The 18,652-nt window shown below is 35.8% G+C and overlaps 1 protein-coding gene across 1 annotated transcript in view; it reads right to left on the bottom strand.

The window, feature by feature from the left end:
- Nucleotides 1-700: 700 nt before the first annotated feature.
- Nucleotides 701-18,652, bottom strand: part of LYPLAL1 (lysophospholipase like 1) — a 28,576-nt gene continuing 10,624 nt past the window's right edge. The window contains exons 3-5 of the mRNA XM_068986450.1: nt 10,374-10,543; nt 1,718-1,833; nt 701-919 (exon numbers count right to left, since the gene is read on the bottom strand). Of these exons, the coding sequence (XP_068842551.1) occupies nt 701-919; nt 1,718-1,833; nt 10,374-10,543 (505 nt within the window). The remainder of the gene's footprint in view (nt 920-1,717; nt 1,834-10,373; nt 10,544-18,652) is intronic.

Below are 18,652 nucleotides of genomic sequence, written 5' to 3'. Positions count from 1 at the left end.
ATCACTATTATCAAGTACCAGTAACAACTGGTTCTGTTTACTTCATCAAGTTCTAGCGATGATCAGGTGAGATAATGGGAAACCACTTTGTAAACATGGGGTACAATGTTATTTGGGCTTCCCTGTCGGCTCACTGGTAAAAAATCTGCCTGCCAACGCAGGAGCTACGGGTTCGATCCCTGGGTTGGGAAGATCCCCTGGAGGAAGAAACGGCAACTCGCTTCAGTATTCTTGCCTGGAGAATCCCATAAGCATGACAAAGAGCTGGACACAACTGATCGACTGAGCACACACACTGTAATTCTTTCAAAAATAAAATTAATGTGAATACATACATAAATATATTTTTAAAAAGGCAATTTAAAGAAAATGATGAAAATAATACCATGCTAAAATCTTTTCATGATTTCGCATTACTGTTAAGCTAGTTTAATTATTGTAAAATTTCAATATTCAATTACTTACAAGGCCTCCAAATATTTACAAAGAATTTGACAAATAATACACAGATGTTTGCCTAAATTAATGTTGACCATTAATAAGATCGCACTCCTATCTATGGTGCTCAGTATGTCAAAAACAAGTAAGTAAACTGTTGATATTTCTTAATATTTTAATAATTATTCATCAAATCAGAACTAGACAGTAAAAAACACTTTTCATAAAGACATTACTTGTATATTAACACATCAATCTTGATTTAGTCCGGTAGCTTTGTAAGAATCCATGACTTTAGTTTCTCTAGCTCCTCTTTGCTTAACTCATGGTAAACACCTGGGAAGCTATGAAACTTTGTGCTCACTCCTAGAGATTTTAACATTGAATTTGTCTCTTCACCCCAAGAATGCAGAACTAACTCATCTGCAGTACCATGACACTGAAATAATTCAGGAAGAACACCGTCACTTTTCTGAAGAGCCTAGAGAAGAGGATATAAACATGGAGAAGTTTAAGAAATTCATTGAAGAACAGTATATATTCTTGGAAGTCAGGGAGGGCAGAAAAATTTCAATTTAACCAAAGCTTCAATATTTAAAGGGGAAAAAAGCAGTAGTGGCGGTGATGTCCGAGGTATATACTGATGGGCTAAGCTCAGGATCTTGGCTGGTTGGTAGCACTACAGGAACTGCAGTTGTGTGGGACCTGCATTTACGCCAAAGAGGGCTGTTTCAAAAACAGTCAAAGCATTTCCTGAAGAAACCTTGTGTCTTGGCAAGACAACCCTTTTCACATAAGAGTGGAGAGAGGGAGGAACACAAGGGAAAAATGGCATTCTTGTTCTCGTTTCTGTACCTGCTGGTTCTACTCCTGGTAATGAGGCTTATCACTATTACCTTCCATTCACAAATTAATTGGGAATAATGCTGCAAAATAGGTGTCAGCCATGTAACTTATTCTTTGGTTTGATTAAGTCATAATTAGCAAACCTAGCTAAAATCATCTATGTTTTTAATATGTATACAGGATGCATATGTATTATATACATACTTTTTATCCTTTCCCCTTTGAGACTTTGATTAACAATATTCTTTGTACAAGGCATTTCTTACACAAGAATGACCAGCTGGAATTAATCAATACAGCTAATTCGCCCATGAATTCCCAGGAATGCTCTGTGAAGCAACCGTTACTGTGTAATTATCAATGTTGTTTTAGTTTCAGTGTGTGAATGTCTCATTTTTTTTCTTCTGTTTTGCCTTTAAAATCTGAAACTTACCTGGTAAACAGCAGATGTTTTATTCAGAAAACTAGAAAGAGCAAATACTCCCGCCACATCTTGATGATTTCTATATGCTAAATGCATTGCCATGCACCCTCCCATAGAAAATCCTCCTAAAAGAAGCAAAAATTCACTTGTCAGTAAAATCAGAATAACGGTAATTTGGAACAAGATATAGCTATGCCAATCTTCCATAAATATCTGGAGACCTAAAAGGGATACAATGCAAAAGAAAAATTTAGTCTACTTTAGATCTTACGGAAAAAGACCTGCCATGAGTAAATAACACTATTCCATCTACATCATCACTAGTAAGATAATTTGTTATAAAAGGAACTAGAATTGCACAAAGAAATAAATCTTGGTCATCAAGTAAAAATATTTATCGTAATTCAAAATATATGAGACTTAATACAAGTGTTATTTACTTAAACGTCTAATGTCTACTTATATTTTGTTTATACTTATAGGAGTACTCACACTACAATTAATAACATGCACCTTTTTGTCTTAGTTGCCAAACTATAAGCTAGAGTTTTTCATATATGCTTAGTGATCTTTGAATTAGGAAGGATGATCAAAAATTTGGTGAGCTAGTTAAAATATCTTTGTATTATCATTTTATTTTGGAAACTAACTTGTGATGGTACAATTAAAACATATACGTACTTTTAAAAAAGCTTGGAAAAAATTTATTCACTTAACAAAATTATATTGTCTTTTATGAGCCAATCACTGTCACTGGAGTGACACTAGTCACTGGAGATATACAAATTAAAACACATGGATCCTTCTTTTCGAGGAGAAAAGAGACACATCACAAAATGCGGAGATGGGGACAGGACATGACACAGCAGAGAGAGTGGCCTGACTTAGAGATGTAGTGTGATATTCCCTAGCTTGACTGAGAATTAAAAGACATCTCATGATTTAAAAGAAATCCACATGTTATAGAAAGTAAGCCTGTAGGAACACAGTTTTTATTTTTGGAGAAATTCAAGAGCGTAAATAATACTTTTGCCAAATGCACCTAAGCAAAATATTGAATGTGACTAGTGTGACTGAGGAACTAAATGTTAATTTAATTTTACCTAGTTAGATTTGGAGTTTAAATACTCACATGTGGCTAGGGGCTATGCTATTGGACAATGGCATTCTAGATAACCTAAGCTGCATACCAATGATTAGGAAAAAAGCTTCAAAATTCATAAATTGAGCAAAAATGAAACTAATGTTTCATTAAGAAAATAATGTAGCTAAGATAATTAAATTTGATATTTAAATCTAAAGTGGTAAAGATCTTAAAGAAGTCATACAAAGACAAAATGTGAACAAAAATAGGTTGGTAAGCCAAAGTATATTTAAAAATTATTATAAAAGCACACCTACTGAGAAAATTTTACATCTTAAATGCAATCAGCCCATCACTTCATTTTTATTAACTAATCACTTTATGTGATTTCAGAGTTCCTTGATGGGTCCAATCTAACAGCAATAACAACAAAAACTAAAAAGAAAACACTTTCTCACATATGAAATGTCACTTTCAACAAAGGCATCCAAAGACATTTAACCTCAAGTTCAATTCTCATAATTTATAATGAAGAAAAATGTACTCACTGAAAATTTATTATTTTAAGATTCAATCTAAGTCCCTTATCCATTTATAATCTTGTGAGGCAGTCTGCAATTCCTCACCAGTGACCTCTGACAATACAGTCACCTTTAACATTGTGGACACCAGTACGAAAAGGGACTTTATACATTTTTTCCTTCTGAGAGAAAATTTAACACAAAGGACTAGTTATTTGAATTCATTTTCCATCTAAGTGTCTAAAATGCAATATAAAATATACTGTTCAATGAGTAAATACCAAATAGAAAACTCATTGTAGGTAAGACTTATAATGTATATTTATAGTTGCTGCCAAAGTATTAAAATGTCAAGAGTTAACATTTCAACATACATTTAAGATTAACAGGCCGAATAAAACATGTTAAAAAATAATAAACCTAGCTTTTATGAACTCTTTAAATGAAATAAAACAGTAACAATGTATAAAAACTACACTGGGAAAACCAAGCTAATCTATCTGAAAACAAAGTTGGGGGCAAGGGGATGGGGAACTTACAACTCACATTTATCATCAGTTGAATAGGACTTTTAAAATGCAATAAAATCCACCCTACATTCAAATTTCAACAATTTTCCCATTTGATTTATATATAATTATTCTTCAGACTGAATTGTGATAAAGTTTCAAAAATTTGGGAACATATAAATTATGCCAACCATATTTGTATATTTTCTCTTATATAAAGTTTATAGGATAAATAGAGTATTTATCATCTTCTGTGGAAAGCTATTAAAACAGCAATCCCAAGTTTTAAAAGTTGTGGTGATTGTTGTTGAAGAAATGCAAGTTATTTAAGACATATATGTTGAAAGAAGGTAGAAAGATGCTATCACTTTCCAGTTTTATCTCTAAGATCTTCAGAAGAAACATATATAATGTCAGGAAAGTGAGCCTGGAAACTGTAGAGCTAGGTTTCATCTTGGTAACTGCAACCATCCCTTCATTTTAATTTTAATTTTTTTAAAATTAATATGCTAATACATGTCTACTGAATAAAGTGTTTCCGTCTTACAAAAATAAAAAAAGTGGGTTACCCAAAATATCACTACTCATATATAACTCTGACATGTTTTAAAAATTTATTTTAGCAATTAAACTCACTCTATATGTACAATTTTATACCTTACTTTCTTGTAATACTGATTTGAATGTCTTTAAACAGAGTTATGAAATTCTATAATTATTTTCTTTTATTCATTGAGCACATACTAAATATACCAAGTGCCTTCTAAATGTGTATATACAGTATATATCAGTTACATAACATTCAGTTGTATTAACTAACCATTATTCCCTTAACCACTTTCCTCATGATCGGTATTTACAGCATCCATGTAAAGTATTTAGGTGTAATTCCAGAAGCACATGATTATCCATGCTTCAATTCTGCTAATACACTCATATTATTAAAATTTTTATAATCTGGTCATTATCATTTGTCAGATTCTATACATCCCGGATCAAAATTAGACCTAAATTATGTCAATTTTCTCTTAACAACAAATTATCACCACCTAGTGGCTAAAAAAGGAATCTCATTATGGGACAAAGTTTCTGACTAAGTCAATAGATCTGGGTTCTAGTCCCAACTCCATTTTAGCCAGTCATCTCTTTGAATTTTACTTTCTTCTTATCTGAAGGGTGAGTAATCTTTTTCTATCTTACCTATTAGAAGGATCAAGAAAGATACTATATGAAAATGTGTATAATTTAAATACTTTTTAGTGTTAAACTGTATTTTAATAATTTTCTCAGAATGCAGGATCTGAATCCAGGTTTCCTAAATCCAGGGACAGCTATGATACCAAATTCAGAAAGTAATTTAAAAGTCACTAATTACTGCTTGTGTTTCCCCTAATTTTTACCACACACTCTGAAGAATTATGTGTGGTATAAATATATAAAAATATACTTTCTTATATCTGATATTCTTAATATACAGGCTGAGGATTCATGAGTGTCTCTAAGGAGCACATTTAAAGATTTGGCCCAGATCCTCCTATCGAACCAAAGTTTATTCTTTCCATTAAGAAAGAAATATATTCCCGTTGATGAAAATAAGCAAACAAAGAATTTCTTTTCTCAGCTAAAACCTACAGTTGAGTGCAGGGTCCTTAAGTGTAACCTTACAGCCTTGTCTTTCCAAAGACCTGAAACACTGTTTATATTGGTCCCTCATTCTACTGGATCCGCTGCCTCTTCCCCTGGCCTTCAGCCTCCACAGTGTTGTCAGTGTATTCCTTTTAAAATGCTCATCCGACTGACTCATTCTCTGTATGTAATTCAATAATCCTAGCAGTTGAACTGTACACCAAACCAGTAGATCCTGAGACATTTTAGTATGTCCCTTGTTTTCTTTCAGGAATGTTTCCCTTCTTGTTTACCAGCCATATTCTCATTCATTCTTTAAAACTCAGTTGGAAATTATCTCTTCTAGAAAGCAGTTTTCAGCTGCCCACCCCCCCGCAAAATCTGTTATGTTCATTCTTCACTGTTCACACTATATACCTTGTAAATACTTTTATAATAATACTTGGAAAGTATAAAACACTTTGTTATCACCCTCATTATAATGTAAAGCTTTTGATAGTTTTTTTTTTTTTTGGGGTACTCCAGCACTTAAAAGTTCTATGAATAATTTGGAAATTAAATTTAGTATGAGAAGCATCATTTTTGACCTGACTAAGCTGTGTAACGGAGAAGGCAATGGCACGCCACTCCAGTACTCTTGCCTGGAAAATCCCATGGACGGAGGAGCCTGGTGGGCTGCAGTCCATGGGGTCGCTAAGAGTCGGACACGACTGAGCAACTTCACTTTCACTTTTCACTTTCATGCACTGGAGAAGGAAATGGCAACCTACTCCGGTGTTCTTGCCTGGAGAATCCCAGGGACGGGGGAGCCTGGTGGGCTGCCGTCTATGGGGTTGCACAGAATCGGACACGACTGAAGTGACTTAGCAGCAGCAGCAAGCTGTGTAAACTACTGGAAAAGGGGTATATCATATACCATAAAAACATTGTTTTTAAACTAAGTTTAATATAATAAAATATCACTAATTAAAATAAAACCAGAGAAAAAAGAATGGGCAGCCAATTATTCAAATATAGAGAATAGTTTTGTTTACAAAACGATACTGGTTGAAACCACAATCTCAGAGACAAGGGTTCCATGAGGACACAGTATATGATATTAAATCTGAAATTTTATCACATTCTAAACAAAATTAATAAGAGTAATAATTTTGTACTTATTATCTCATGTTTTCCTTTTTAATCCTTTAATTTTCAAGTTTTTTTCTCTTAGAATTCATTAAAAATATGTTTCCTGTATCTCAAATGCATTGTTCTTTTAATAAAAATGACTCAGCATCTCAAATGCACTTTTCTTTGACTTCTCATTGAATACCTCCTTGATTAAAATGTTAAAAATAGCATTCAAAAATCTTAAACAGTCTATGAGCAATGAAAATCAGCATGTATACCATTAGGGAAAGAAAACAGCTGGTAGGGAAGGGACACGGAGCTCCTTGAGAGTCTCCCAAGGGCAGCAGCGGCCCAGGACGGGCGTCCTGCTGTGTGGACAGACAGCGGGGCAGGTGGGATAGAGAGTGGCTAACAGCATCATCACCACACGCCAGGCATGTTTCTAAGCCCTTCACCGGAACTGATTAATTAAATTATCACAACTCTCTAAGTTCTATTATTATCGCCCAAGCCCAGAGGTTAAGGACACATACCCACTAGGATTAGAAACTTGCAGTTTGAGTGCACAGCCCAAGTTCTTAACCATGTTAAACTGCTGTCAGCTCCATTAGTGTGTTTGCAATTATGATATTTATAACTTGGGAAATGCATATACAAACATTCAAATACATAACGATATTGCTCATGTACCACATTTTGAAGTGAATTGAGAGTTTAGTCAGATCAATAAGACAAAAAGAAAAATAATAATAACTACAAGGGAAATCTGATAGGACTAGAATGCCATTTTCTAAGCATCAACAGCCAACCCATGTGAAGAATCCAGCATAGGAAAAGGAGGCAGTAACAGGTGTTTTGTTTTAATAAAGAAGGTTAAGAATCACATATATTTTGACACACATGCTTAACTTTATAGAAATGCCTCAAAGATGTATTTTCATTGAATGGTTAAATAACTTTGTACAGGTAACAAAGACAAGCAACCTTGAATCTACACTTCTGTGTCTCTTTCATATCTCAAGCTATGAAAGAGGCTTTATAGGAGTTGATAGGCTCACCTCACAAATTCTAAGAAATTTTTCTCTTTCCCAATTATTTTAGAATCATATAAGTGCATATAAATTTCCTATTACATATATATTTTGTAATAAATTTCAAATTTCATACTTTAGTCATTTATAACTCTTCTAAAATGAAATTTGTTGTTAAAAATTCAATGGAGCTATGATAAAATATCGATCACATTGCGGACTGCTTAACAAATAAGATCATCTTTTAACAAGGTTTTCTTGGAACTTCAGAAAATAACTAAAACCTTTCATGATATAGTAGAAAGAAACTAAAATAAATTCTAGATGAATCAAAGAATTACAAATTTAAAAAACATTATGGAAAAGTCAGTAGAAAATCTACTTGAATATTCTAGAAGAATATTCTACTCAAATTCTAGAAGAATAACTTCTTAATCTGAGATGTTATTTGGAAAAACCAGAAAACTAAAAACAGCTTGCTCATGTCAGAACATAACAAAAAGAATTAAAAGGAAAATGAATTAAGTGTAAATTAATTGCCACTTTTTACTTATTTTTAGCAAAGACTTTTCAAGACAGTGTCATTCAGCAAGGTATAAGATGACGGATATTCTAATAAAGGTGGGAGAAGTACCAACAGGTACAGTGTTTTTATGAAAAGAATTTGACAGCATGTATTAAGAGTTTTACAAATATTCATACAAATATTCAGTTAAACAAAAGAATCATGGGCTTTAAAATGAAGTAAACCTAGATTCAAAATTCTTATCAACTCTCTGACCCTATAACAATCCGTACATAGTCTCTTTTCAAAAATGGATAAGATGAAATAACTGATGGATATGGGGAAGGGCAGGGAATAGGGATGGGGGAAAAGACAAGCAGGTAAGTATCAACAGTTACAATTCAATGTGATATATGCTTTAACACATGTGCATTAAGAGTACTAAGTGTATTTTCTACTTATTCACACTGTCATCGCATTACTTTAGGATCCTACTATCCTATAGAATACAGGATAAAAGGGGACTCAGAAAGAATTTATTTTATTGTAAAACGAGCCAAGTATTTGACAGACATCATCTTCCAGTAAGGGACTTCCCTGGTGGCTCAGACGGTAAGGAGTCTGCCTGCAATCAATGCAGGAGACCCGGCTTTGATTCCTGGGTTGGGAAGATCTCTGGGAGAAGCAAATGGCAACCCACTCCAGTATTCTTGCCTGGAAAATCCCATGGATTGAGGAGCCTGGCAGGCTACAGTACCTAGGGTCACAAAAAGTCAGACACCACTGAGCAACTTCACTCACTCAGTCTCCCAGTAAAATAGATACTGTATCATTATTCCCACTTTACAGATGAGGCAACAGAAAATCAGTGCAGGTTATTAAGTGATGAACCAGCTAGGCAATGGTGGACTTCAGATTTGAACTATTTTTGTCACTATGCCACCATGCTCTTCTAGCTGTTAGTCGAACTATGAGATCAACAGGCATTGCTCAGTCACACAATAAACTTTCTGCTAAAATTATCTAATGTCCAGTCAGACAAGCACTACTTTTTTTACTTCTATTTACCATTCATATCACTCTCTATATCTAGATATCCATACTACAATAGTTAAAATTTTATTTGCACATCTTAAAATCTCATATATCTTTGACACTTTTTTCTTAAATTGTTCCCTAATAGCTCCAAATACTTATGACTTCTTCATCTAAATTTAAATTACTTAAATCATCAGTTTACTGATCAGATCATGCCACTGATTATAAATATTCAGTTCTGTGCTGGGCATTGCAATGGGTACTGAGAAATAAAAATAAATATACATGATCATTCCATTTGAAGAGCAGCCAGTTATATAGCTTTAGGGCGCTTGTCGAGGCTAGTTTGCAGGACAGTTATTACAAGTACCTCATGGTCTCTTCTTGGTTGTAAGCAATTGGGGCACATAGATTCTGTTGTATTTACCTGTGTCTCTTTGAGCATTCGACTTATTGCCTGACACACAGTACTCAGAAAATGTTTGCTAAATGATCGAATGACAGAATCCGTTATACACTCATGTATCTTGAGTTCTAGCATGTAACTGTTTCATGATGCCCTAAATGAGTTGGTATCCTTTACTAGGTTCTTCACAGTACTCCTATAATGTTCTATATTCATCTCTGTGACATGGTGTTAAACACAGAAACACAGTTAAACACCGATGAGGAAACAAAGGCCCCAAGGTGATGTTACTGGGCTGGTGGGCCAGTTGCTTTTAACTAACAAAGTGAATACTGAAGCCAAGACAGAAAAGAATGGATTCCATCCATTATATCACATTGCTTCTTAACTCAATGAATAGCTTAGTACTTCGATAAACACAAAGGCAGTTTATTAATGGGCTCAAATCCTGTCTGTACAGGATTTCAAAGTGCATTCTAAACTTACTTACAACACGATGGTGGTGGTTTAGTCACTAAGTCGTGCTGACTCTTGCAAGCCCGCAGACTCTAGCCCACCAGGCTCCCCTGTCCATGGCATTTCCCAGGCAAGAATACTGGAGTGGGTTGTCATTTCCTCCTTTAGGAACCTTCCCGACCCAGAAACGAAACCCACATCTCTTGCATCTCCTGCAGTGGCAGGTAGATTTTAACCACTGCGCTATCTGGGAAACTATGAATAGGTCTTATATGATATATAAAGTGCTCCCAAATGATGCTCCAAGTAAAATTCAAAGTATAGAATTAAACAAGTGAATCAAAATATTTAAATTGCCAACATCTAAAAATCTTACCTACTAATATTCTGTTCTTCTTGATGCCAGTTTTTACTTCATCATCAATCAAATGTGTAAGCACCTGGCACATTACATCAATTGATTCAAGGTGCTCTGGGCAGTCATTTGATATTTTAAGTCTGTCAAACCATACATTGGAGATTCCTCCTTTCAAAGGAGTATATGGCCTGTTTAAAACCAAAAAAGAAAAAAGAAAAAAAAATTAAGACCTTTTTAATTTCTAAAATATTAGTGCCTTGAATTAATTACAGTTTCTTTAATGTTTTAAAAGCTAAAGAATTCATACTAAAGACATTCCCATGCGTGTCTTAACTCTCCTATACTTACATCGGTTCTATTAACACTTATTAATGCCAGTTCACCATAGTTTCTCCCTCTTTTGAGTTTCATACCCTCCAGGAAGTCCCAATGAAAAAAGGATAATTATATTTGGTATATTGTGTGTGCATGGTATTTTTTTCCACTCAATTTAAATGATTAATTAATCAGCTACTATTCCTTTAAACTTCTGCCTTGATATACTTTAAAAGTGTAAGGATCAATATTTAAGCATTCATAGCTAAATAAATAATGGCTGTCCATGCAAAAAGTCAGGCCTCAAGAGCAGAAAATATGATTCACCAAAGTACTTTTAAACGATGGTTAGTTTGTAGCACAGAAGTTTGAAAGCTGAGTTAATAATTTAAAGGTTTCTTGATTACATCCAGGCAGACTGTCTTTAGAATAGGGGTCTTCAGGTTGTTTCTTTAATCAGGAGTTGGAGCTATTTTATTTTTAAATCTTCTCAGGAACCTTGAAATGAAAGAATTTAATGGGATATAAATATTCATTGGAAGTGCTCTTCATACAGATATCCCAACACTGTCTGCAACACTCAATATAGGTCTCAAATTGAGTGCTTTGTTGGACTTACAAAACATTCTATGTGATAAGATTCCCTGAGCTGGGTGTCTTGTTGAATAAGACTGATCTCATAAGATGCTTTACATTTAAATATCAGGTAGGATGGCTACAGTATTAGTCAATCTTGCTTTGGATTCTTTTGAGTATATGTGTGTGTGTGTATGTGTGTGTGCGCACACATGCATGTGTATCCCAAGGTATTAAAATACTGTCTTAATCAATTACATAGGGGTTAAGCAGTCTGGTGACAAGTCCTATGTTGGTAAAGGTAAATGAAGAGAACTGAAACACTCTTTCAGTCTCTTGTAGCAAACACAGAGAGGTTGGTTTATGGGGAGATATATATATATGACACACACATGGAGAATCAAAGGTTTCTCAAAGATGAGGAATAGGACAGTTCAACAAAAGATACAGATCTTCATTTAGCAAATCTTGCTTTCTATTTATGAGACAGTGAAAGATGGGTTTTATGTTCTAAGTAAGAAGGCCACAGAAAACTCAAATAGTGACAGAAGTATACACTATAATTTGAAAGAAATCTAAAGCAATGCTGACCACAGATGCAGGGTTTCTTCTAGATCAACACTTCTATTGCTTTCAGTTCAGTTCAGTTCAGTTGCTCAGTCATGTCCGACTCTTTGCGACCCCATGAATCGCAGCACGTCAGGCCCCCTGTCCATCACCAACTCCCGGAGTCCACCCAAATTCATGTCCATTGAGTCGGTGATGCCATCCAGCCATCTCATCCTTGGCCATCCCCTTCTCCTCCTGCCCCCAATCCTTCCCAGCATCAAGGACTTTTTCCAGTGAGTTAACTCTCCACATCAAGTGGCTGAAGTATTGGATTTTCAGCTTCAGCATCAGTCCTTCCAATGAACACCCAGGACTGATCTCCTTTAGGATGGACTGGTTGGATCTCCTTGCAGTGCAAGGGACTCTCAAGAGTCTTCTCCAACACCACAGTTCAAAAGCATCAATTCTTTAGTGCTCAGTTTTCTTCACAGTCCAACTCTCATATCCATACATGACCACTGGAAAAACCATAGCCTTGACTAAACAGACCTTTGTTGGCAAAGTAATGTCTCTGCTTTTGCATATGCTATATAGATTGGTCATAACTTTCCTTCCAAGGAGTAAGCGTCTTTTAATTTCATGGCTGCATTCACCATCTACAGTGATTTTGGAGCCCCCCAAAATAAAGTCTGACACTGTTTCCACATCTATTTCCATGAAGTGATGGAACCAGATGCCATGATCTTCGTTTTCTGAATGTTGAGCTTGAAGCAAATTTTTTCACTCTCCTCTTTCCCTTTCATCAAGAGACTTCTTAGTTCCTCTTCACTTTCTGCCATAAGGGTTAGCCCCATCTCAAATTGGCTATATATTCTCAACCTCCAGAGTTAGTGAAATAAAAGCATAAAATTTATAGCCAGAACAAAAAAATGGACGGCTAAAAGACACCAGCAGAGATCTGACTGCGCTTCCTTGCATATTCTTTAGTGAAAAGCCAAGTGGAATCCCTGCAAACCCAAAGAGCTAGAGCTATTCAATTTTCATTCTGTCATCCAAGGTAGCAAAAGAACTCTGCAGTCTACACAGATCTGACTGTGGGAAACATCCAGTTAATACTATCAAGGTGTGGTGTAGAAGGAAACAGAACTATACAACTGTTGTTCTGTTTTAGTCTTAACTCTCCAAAATAAAACGATATCCACTTGAGGAACCTAAAAGTCAAGAGAAATATTCTGGAAACTTTCTCAGAGAAAGTGAAAGTAGGCTAGAAACAAGAAAGTTGCTCTGACTCAGATTTAACAAGAACTCATCTGAAGAGATTCTTTCACTTACTAAAATATAACTGTTATAAACTTTACTCTGTAACACACTTTCTAAAATTTGAATGTATATTACCAGTATCTATATGCCAGTACATAAAACCCTAACATCCTCTCCTAGCTTATGCTGTGCTGTGCTCAATCGCTTAAGTGCTGTCCAGCTCTTTGCAGCCCCGTGGATTATAGCCCACCAGGCTCTTCTGTCCATGGGATTTTTCAGGCAAGAATACAGGAGTGGGTTGCCATTTCCTTTCCAGGGATCAAACCCGCACCTCCTGTGCCTCCGGCATGTCCAGCTCTTTGCAGCCCTGTGGACTATAGCCCACCAGGCTCTTCTGTCCATGGGATTTTTCAGGCAAGAATACAGGAGTGGGTTACCATTTCCTTTCCAGGGATCAAACCCATACCTCCTGTGTCTCCGGCACTGCGGGTGGATTCTTCACCCACTGAGCCATGGAGGCCTAATTTATGCACACATGTGAAATGCTGCAAATATGGAATACTTTGTCTGCATGTGTACTTCTTCAATGTTGACTGTCCTACTTTTTTTGGTTGTTTTTGCTTATCTCTCCATTCCTCTTCTCCTCTCCTACCCCCTCACATATCTTGCCCTTCACACTAGGTAAACGATGTCAACCTTCTTGAATATATCCTTCAGTGTTTTTCCTACACATATATTAAAAGATGTTTCTTTACATTATATTTGTTTTTTAACAGCACTATATGCTTTTCAAAAATGAAATAAGCCTATTTGGTTTTCTTATGTGCATTATACTTTTCTCCTTTAACAATACCTCATGGAAACGCTTTCATGTGATGTAGTTCTTACCCATTTTTTTAAATAGCTATATAGTATCTTGTAATTAAGATGCTCCATAATTTAATCGGCCATTTGCTTACAAATGGGCATTTATTTGGTACCTAAGTTTTAGCCACTAAGGACAGTTCTGCATTAAGCATATTTGCATACATGTTTTTATGTACTTAGACTTTTATTCTATGGAACAGAGTTTGTGAAACAGGCCTACTGGACTGCAAGGTATAATCTGATAATTTTGTCTTAATAGAGGTTTCAGAGTTGCTTCCATGAAGGCTATAAAAATTCACCTTTCTACAAGAAAAGTCAGAGAACATCTTTTGGCCCAACAGCTTTAATTACGATAGTAACATACTTTAAAACATTACCACTGAAAGGCAGTAACTACAGCTTTAAAATCAACTTTACTGAGATATAATTTACATATATAAGTGTACAGCTTTTAGATACACAGTTCAAAGACTTTTGACAAAGTATTTCCATAGTGATACAGAATATTTTCTTTACTTTAGAAAATTCCATCCTGTCCACTTGCAAGCAAACCCCATTCACTTCCAACACAGCCACTGTAGATTTTCACAACTCTACGTGCAGGAATTACTTATTCGTATCATTGGCTATTTTTTCCTATTGGAATTTTGATTTTTTCTCACTAGTTTCAAAGTGTTTCTGTATACTATTCATCTAAATATTGTTCATTTGTATTCCAAGTATTTTTTCCAAATAGATTTCTGCATATTGACATATGTATATAAAGTGTCTTTTTTTAAGCCAAATCAAAGACTTTACAGTTGATGTACTCTGAGAGGTATAATTTTAAATTAAACTAGTTTAAATTAAATTTGGGGGTATTCTGATTTATTTTATTTGCAATTCAGACATTATTACAGGTAGAATCCAAGATTATCTTCTAAGATTTTTGCTTTCATTTTTACATCTAAGTTTTGAATTTTTCTGGAATTTATTTCCTGTATGATGTGACCTAAGGGTTGAAATTCATTTTCTCCCCTATGTGCCAATTGTGCCTGCACTGCTACAAAAACAAAACACCTTTCCTCGTAACGGTGAAGTTCACCTTTACAAGAATTTACCTCTGCCGTATTATAGTTCTGAAGAATCTAGTATCTCTCGCCATAGGTTCTATAAGAGAACTAAACCATAATGCCTAATACATTTACTACATATAATGAATGGACTTCTCTCCAAAGCATCTAGAATGGTACTAGTTCTATCCTTGGCAGAAACTGAGAAAATGACTGTTTTGTGACTCACTGGAAGAATTCTGGTTGAGAAAGGCTCTATTTTGTTCCCCTGATTTACTGGGCTACTCCTGTATTAGGATCACACTGACTACATCACAATGGTTTTAGAGTAAATTCTGAGGTTGAGTCAGGTGGTCCCCTCTCCCTACCATCACCACCACATGTCTCTCAAGACCTGTCCTGCCTATTCTTAGGTATCTAATCTTCTTGCTCTAAGAAATAGTAATCCAATATTCAGTAAATTTTAAAATAATTTCAAATAATCCCCTTTAAAAGTCCTTTGTGGGATTTTAACTAATACTGCATTATTGCCTGGGAATTAACATTTTATGACATGAATCTGGGAGGAATGAAGATTTTTGCAGACTGCACTCTTTCCAGGATCTGCCACGTTCTGGGCCTCACCTAAGGCTCCTCCTGCATCGTCCCCTGGGCTCCCAGTGGGCGAGACAAAACCCTGCCTCAGCTCTGTATGGGGACTCCTTCAGAGCCTAAATTCTCCCTCATTCCTGCAGGCCTTCTGACTTCAGAAGCTGCTTGGCTCAAGACAGGGAGATAAACTGGAATCAGAAGGGGAGAAAACATTCCATCCACCCCTCCTCCCAGAACCCTCTCTCAGGATTAACTTTCTTAACAGGACTCAGAAAATGAAAGCAGGTGCTTTCCATATAGCATTAATGCCACTGTTAGACAAAATTAAATCCCAAACCAATGAAATTGCCACTAAAACCACAATGATCTTCTGAATGAAAACAGCACACAACACTCAGGCTAAAGCCTGAATTAGACTGGTACTCTTGTGACTTATTTCTACTTCCCTTTTCATTTCATTCGATTTCTCTTAAGTGTTTACTTGTCTGTCTAAGCACTTAAAAAAGGATGATATCATAGGCTAAAATATGAATCATTCTGGGAACTCAGCCATTAATAGAAAAAAATGACACTTACTTAACTTTTTGTCTTTGACAGTGCCTTATTTAATTAGAGATAGATGCTCCATAGAATGTAAGTTTTACCAATTTAGCAGCTTTTTGTTCTCTCAGTTCTCTAACAAAACTAATTCTGTCCAAAGGAAGATAATAGGGAAAATGTGATGAGACAAAGAATAATTTAGATCTTTTTGTTAAGAAAACAATCAAGAATGCATAATTCTCCTAAGATGGTAGAATAGCCTTTCAGTAAAGCATGAAAGTAAGATTGTTTTTTAAAGCAGCTAAACAAACTGGCACATATGTTATACTCATTCGCCTTCTTCCTCAAATAAATCATTTCATTAGCTGGCATAAGACAGCTCAGACATTATTACCATAAATAAGTATATTTGGCATAGAACGTCTGGGTGGCTTCTCAATCAATCGATCAATCAAACCATTACACACTGGTAAAATATTAAGCAGGAATAAATGTTCAAGGTCTATGAAAAGAAAAGATGTTGCCATTCAGCTTGTCACCAAGTTTTGTTCCCTGAAAGTCATAAAATCAAAAGGTCATTCACAACCTTTCAGACGCTGTCCCTAGGTTCCAGGCTTCCTCTCTGTCCTCATTTCACTGTTCCTCCCCCAGGATTCCCTAGGTTCCAGTCACACCTCCCTCGGTTTTCTTCAGAACCGCCTCACTACTGATCCAAGGACTTAGCACCTGACTTTTCCTCTCGCTGGAATGCCCCTTTCCACAGTGATTACCCCCAGTGCCAAGAACAAGTATTTGCTGAATGATGCATGTCAATAAGCATTTGTGATTTGGGAATAATTTTTGTCAGTTAGAAATAATAAGGATACCTAAGCAGAGACATTACTTTGCCAACATAGGTCCATCTAGTCAAGGCTATGGTTTTTCCAGTAGTCATGTACGGATGTGAGAGTTGGACTGTGAAGAAGGCTGAGTGCCGAAGAATCGATGCTTTTGAACTGTGGTGTTGGAGAAGACTCTTGAGAGTCCCTTGCACTGCAAGGAGATCCAACCAGTCCATCCTAAAGGAGATCAGCCCTGGGATTTCTCTGGAGGGAATGATGCTAAAGCTGAAGCTCCAGTACTTTGGCCACCTCATGCAAAGAGTTGACTCACTGGAAAAGACTCTGATGCTGGGAAGGATTGGGGGCAGGAGGAGAAGGGGACGACAGAGGATGAGATGGCTGGATGGCATCACCGACCCGATGGACGTGAGTTTGAGTGAACTCTGGAAGTTGGTGATGGACAGGGAGGCCTGGCGAGCTGCAATTCATGGGGTCGCAGAGAGTCGGACATGACTTGAGAGACTGAACTGAACTGAAAATTATTTAGCTTTGCTCTGAATATCTTTTGACTTTAATTCTTGTAAAAATCCATTCTGTGATTTCTAGAAAAAGATCACAGTTTTCTTTTGTTGATTTTTTAAAAGGATGTATTTCTAAGGAATAACATACTTAGAACATGTGTCTAACTCTTATGATTCCATGGACTGTAGCCTGCCAGGCTCCTCTGTCCATGGGATCTCTAGGCAAGAATACTAGAGTGGGTTGCCATTTCCTTCTCCAGGGGATCCTCCCAACCCAGGAATGGAACCCAGGTCTCCTGCATTGAAGGAAGATTCTTTATCAACTGAGCTATGAGGGAAGCCCAATAACATACTAATAGATACTTAATACTTAAAATACTTACAAAGAAGTAAACTACTTCTTCAAAATAGCATTCTTTTAGGACAGTTCCTTGCCAGTGAAGTGTACTTGCAGGACAGATCCACTGTTATGAGGAGACAGATCTCCTAACATCACGTTTCAGGTATGAATCCTAAGTGATGGAGTAAAGATGAACCTATTACTACTAAACCTCAACCAAAAGCGCCTAACCTTGTTTCAGAATATAAGTTTACTGAAAAATATAAACATGCACTTCATGTGGAAAAACAGCAGAGGCACTACCGATAAACACTAAGAAACTATATCATATAAATTATTAATAGCTTATTAAAAATTACTATTTTTAAAATGGAAATTCTACTAGTAAGCTCAAACCAACAGAACCTCTCATTACAAATACAGCTAAAGTATGTCACAGAAATAAAAATCTTTATTGAGCACTTCAATTAAATATAGTCTAAATTAACGTAACAAAACAATGAAGCATTATTTTCCATTTAAATCAACACAGCAGCTAAATGCTGACTTTTACTGAATATGCTCTAACTCAGCTGATTAAAAACATCTATTAAATAGGGCTGAGAAAAGGAATACCTTATAGCCAAAGTGGCAATTCACAGTTTAATCGAAATATACTGATTTGCTGTAATAGGCCACAACTGGGTATAAGCAAAATAGACTACTGTTCTCTTAAGTTCTTTAAAGCATGTATGACTGTTAGAAGCAAAAATTATAACCTTGTTTGATAGAGTTTTCAATGTATGTTGATAAAACACATACAATAAGCAGCATGTATAACATTAAGGAGGGGAAGATAAAGGAATCTATATGGTTATAAGGCTTC

This window comes from Capricornis sumatraensis, chromosome 14, assembly GCF_032405125.1.
Source record: "Capricornis sumatraensis isolate serow.1 chromosome 14, serow.2, whole genome shotgun sequence".
Lineage (NCBI taxonomy): Eukaryota > Metazoa > Chordata > Mammalia > Artiodactyla > Bovidae > Capricornis > Capricornis sumatraensis.
Note: the sequence above shows the minus strand (reverse complement) of the source record. Positions and strands in the feature narration are given on the sequence as shown.